The sequence below is a fragment of the Carlito syrichta genome, unplaced genomic scaffold, assembly GCF_000164805.1.
Source record: "Carlito syrichta isolate Samal-C Ts95f unplaced genomic scaffold, Tarsius_syrichta-2.0.1 Scaffold315987, whole genome shotgun sequence".
NCBI lineage: Eukaryota > Metazoa > Chordata > Mammalia > Primates > Tarsiidae > Carlito > Carlito syrichta.
Genome location: NW_007260083.1, coordinates 205,755 through 208,761, shown reverse-complemented (window position 1 = coordinate 208,761; position 3,007 = coordinate 205,755). Strand labels below are relative to the sequence as shown.

Sequence of the window (3,007 nt, the reverse complement as noted above, 5' to 3'; positions counted from 1 at the left end):
GGAGCTGCTGATGAAAACGGTCACCGTGGGCGCCGACAGCCCCGTCACCTCCATCGCGCCGCGCCCGCCGGGGCCCACAGCCCGGTCCAGCCGCCTCACACCGGCTCCGCAGCCGCCGCCGCTGCTTTCTGGGATATCCGCCCCGCCCCCTGCTTCTGGGCTATCCGCCCCGCCCCCTGCTCCGGACCAGACCAATCCGCACTCTCCTGGAAGGGGGGCCCACCAATCGCCGCTGTCCCTTCTCCACCGCCAGGAGGGGCTCTCCCGTATTCCCGGGTAGGCCCAGCCAATCCCGAGACGCCTTCCAGAGTTCACAGTTCTCCCAATAGCGGCCCGGCAAACGGCCAGGGCAGGCGGCGGTGGCTGAAGCCGAGAGCAGGAACTGGCGAGGGTTAGCCCTGTCCGAAAGGGCTAAGCTTGCGCGCGTGCTTGGCCTTCAGCCAGGCAAAAGGCCGTGGCTCCTTTCTTTCATGCTCAGAGCTTGCGTCGTTTGCTCGACTCCAGCGCCAGACACCTTCTATTCTGTAAACGGGGGGCGGGGGGGACGAGGTCGGAAGCGATTGTCCTAGGATAATCAAAATACTGAAGTCATCGGTCAGACCCCCGCGCGGAGGGAGCCGAGCGCACGTGCGCAACTCCGCCCCTCTTTTGGCGAAGCAACTGGGCCTGACCCTTCCCGCGCCCTGTAGCGCCGCGGAGGCGGCTCAGAGGGCCCGGCGGGCCGCGCGTCGCCATGGAGCCCGATGGGACCTACGAGCCAGGGTTCGTGGGCATTCGATTCTGCCAGGAATGGTGAGGCCTGGGACACCGGGGTGGCGGGCTGGGGAGGAAGGAATGTCTCCGGGCCTGACCTGGACCCGCCCCGCCCGCAGTAACAACATGCTGTATCCCAAGGAGGACAAGGAGAACCGCATTCTGCTCTACGCGGTGAGCGCGCGTCCGCTGCGGCCCGGGTCTTTCCCGACGGGCCCGCGCGCCCCCAGCCCTGCTCCGTGTGGCTCGTGCTCCCTGCCCGCCCCCAGCCATCCCCGAGTGACCCCGACTCCGGCCTCGTCCCCCCCCGCGGCGACTGGCTTCCAGACCCCGCCCGTCGTCCTCCTCCCCCTCCCGGGCCCGACGGGCTCCCTCCGTGACCCCTCCTCCCGCACTCGCCCTCTTGCAGTGCCGGAATTGTGATTACCAGCAGGAGGCCGACAACAGCTGCATCTACGTCAACAAAATCACGCACGAAGTGGAGTGAGTGGCCGAGCGGAGCTTGGGGGAAGGGTGCTGGCCCTGGAGGCCTGGGCCGAGCATAATCGTGCGTCCCTCATCCCGGCAGCGAGCTGACCCAGATCATCGCCGACGTGTCCCAGGACCCCACGCTGCCGCGGACGGAGGACCACCCGTGCCAGAAGTGAGCGCGCGACCGGTTTTGGGGAGGGAAAGAGGCTCAACCCCCACTGAGCGCGCAAGGGCGGCGGGAAAGGCGTCAGGCGGCGAGCGACAGAGCTGTCCCCTTAGGTGCGGCCACAAGGAGGCGGTGTTCTTCCAGTCACACAGCGCCCGGGCCGAGGTGAGTGACCGGAGGACTTCCCGAGTGTCTGGGGCTTGGGCCTTCCCAGGATGAAGACACCAGTATGGGGGTGACCATGCCCTTCCCAGAATCCTGGGCTGAACCTTTACCGCTTGAGAAAGTTCTCTCGTCTGTTCTTTTGGGGTGCAGTTCGGCTGTTCCCTGCTGTGCCTTCCTAACGATTTGCTCTTTCTGCCAGGACGCCATGCGCCTGTACTATGTCTGCACGGCCCCCCACTGCGGCCACCGCTGGACTGAGTGACACCCCCCTCTCCCCCGAGCCTAATAAATGCCAGGATTTGTGCACGAGCTTCCTGTATTTATTAGTCTTATGGGGAGAATGCTGGTACATGGTCTCAGGCGGTGCGATGCAGAGCCCGGTGCTGTGCGTAGGCCTCAGGCCGGGAGCAGGTGAAGCCACAGTCCTCACACACGTGCAGCTTCTCGCGGCGCTCACGGTAGCCATAGCTGGCTGGCTGCCCGTGCACCTTAGCAAGGTGAGCTTCGAGGGAGCATCGTTGTGTAAATGCTTTCCCGCAAGAACTGCAGCGGAATGGCCGGATTCCTGCATGCATGGGACATGAGACAGAGAGGACAGTGGCCTCTGTACTAAAGCCTCTCTACCTTACCTTCCAACGTCGCGCATTTCTGGTCCCTCTTCCAAGCTCTTCAGCCCTTACCCCATGACCTGCCATCTGCTACCCCCACCCAGTACAAACATGGACCAGATACCTATGTCCCTACTCTCCCCCACCAGGATGCTCCTTTCTCTGGGGGTGAGGGAGGGAGGCCTTCCCTTATATCCTTCAATCTGGGGCCTGAATCCTATAATCAGCCCCCATCTTTACACCCCTCGGTAGGCTCCTGCCCTGGTACCACCTTACACCCACCCGCTGCGGTACGCTGTCTCAAGCCTTCCATTAGCTGTGTCGCCAGCCCACATAGACAAATACCGGAAATTCCACCTCCTGGTACCTTTCTCCATTTTGTTCCATCCCTGCCTGGGGCCCAGCAGCCTCTCCCAGTTCCTGCCACTGCTCACCAGTGTGAGTCCTCATGTGGCGCTTGAGATCGAAGGCGTCGTGAAAGCCCTTGCCACAGCAGTGGCACACATGGCGGCGCGCCGGGCTGTGGCACTTGAGGTGCCGCGTCAGCATGCGTTGCAGTGGGAAGGCTTTGGGGCAGAGCGGGCAGCCAAGAGTCCCTGGGCCTCTGGGAGCAGAGGCCAGGGTGCCCTGCATGGGCTGCAGAGGGATGCAGAGTTAGCTCCTCTGGCAGGACCCTCCCCACCCTTTGTTACTCTGCAAACAAGTGTTTCTGGAGGAGTGCCCGGAGCCAAGGGGGAGCGGTGGTATGTGTACATGCCACTCTCTCCAAGGCCTTCCCTGACCATCCCCCATCATCCTCACCTTACTTGATATTTCTCCATAGCAAGTATCATCTTCCAATGTA

General features: G+C 63.2%; 3 protein-coding genes across 6 annotated transcripts in view; 1 reads left to right on the top strand and 2 right to left on the bottom strand.

Annotated features, from left to right (window-relative positions):
• TBCB (tubulin folding cofactor B) overlaps nucleotides 1-335 on the bottom strand; it is a 10,202-nt gene extending 9,867 nt beyond the window's left edge. For both annotated transcript variants that reach the window (XM_021706763.1, XM_008073643.2), the window contains exon 1: nucleotides 1-335. This exon is cut by the window's left edge. In XM_021706763.1, the coding sequence (XP_021562438.1) occupies nucleotides 1-54 (54 nt within the window). In that variant the 5' untranslated portion in view covers nucleotides 55-335.
• A 97-nt stretch (nucleotides 336-432) lies between these two features.
• The window catches only part of POLR2I (RNA polymerase II subunit I), a 19,697-nt gene continuing 17,122 nt past the window's right edge, over nucleotides 433-3,007 (top strand). The window contains exons 1-6 of one of the 3 annotated variants that reach the window (XM_008073640.2): nucleotides 433-792; nucleotides 873-927; nucleotides 1,163-1,236; nucleotides 1,322-1,396; nucleotides 1,504-1,555; nucleotides 1,755-1,864. In XM_008073640.2, coding sequence (XP_008071831.1) covers nucleotides 734-792; nucleotides 873-927; nucleotides 1,163-1,236; nucleotides 1,322-1,396; nucleotides 1,504-1,555; nucleotides 1,755-1,817 — 378 coding nt within the window. In that variant the 5' untranslated portion in view covers nucleotides 433-733 and the 3' untranslated portion in view covers nucleotides 1,818-1,864. Of the gene's footprint in view, nucleotides 928-1,162; nucleotides 1,237-1,321; nucleotides 1,397-1,503; nucleotides 1,556-1,754; nucleotides 1,865-3,007 lie in introns of those variants that run through there. The other 2 variants (XM_021706767.1, XM_008073639.2) reach the window with 2 other exon arrangements.
• Nucleotides 1,832-3,007, bottom strand: part of OVOL3 (ovo like zinc finger 3) — a 2,744-nt gene continuing 1,568 nt past the window's right edge. Inside the window, exons 4-5 of the mRNA XM_021706766.1 lie at nucleotides 2,598-2,799; nucleotides 1,832-2,120 (exon numbers count right to left, since the gene is read on the bottom strand). Of these exons, the coding sequence (XP_021562441.1) occupies nucleotides 1,912-2,120; nucleotides 2,598-2,799 (411 nt within the window). The 3' untranslated portion in view covers nucleotides 1,832-1,911. The remainder of the gene's footprint in view (nucleotides 2,121-2,597; nucleotides 2,800-3,007) is intronic.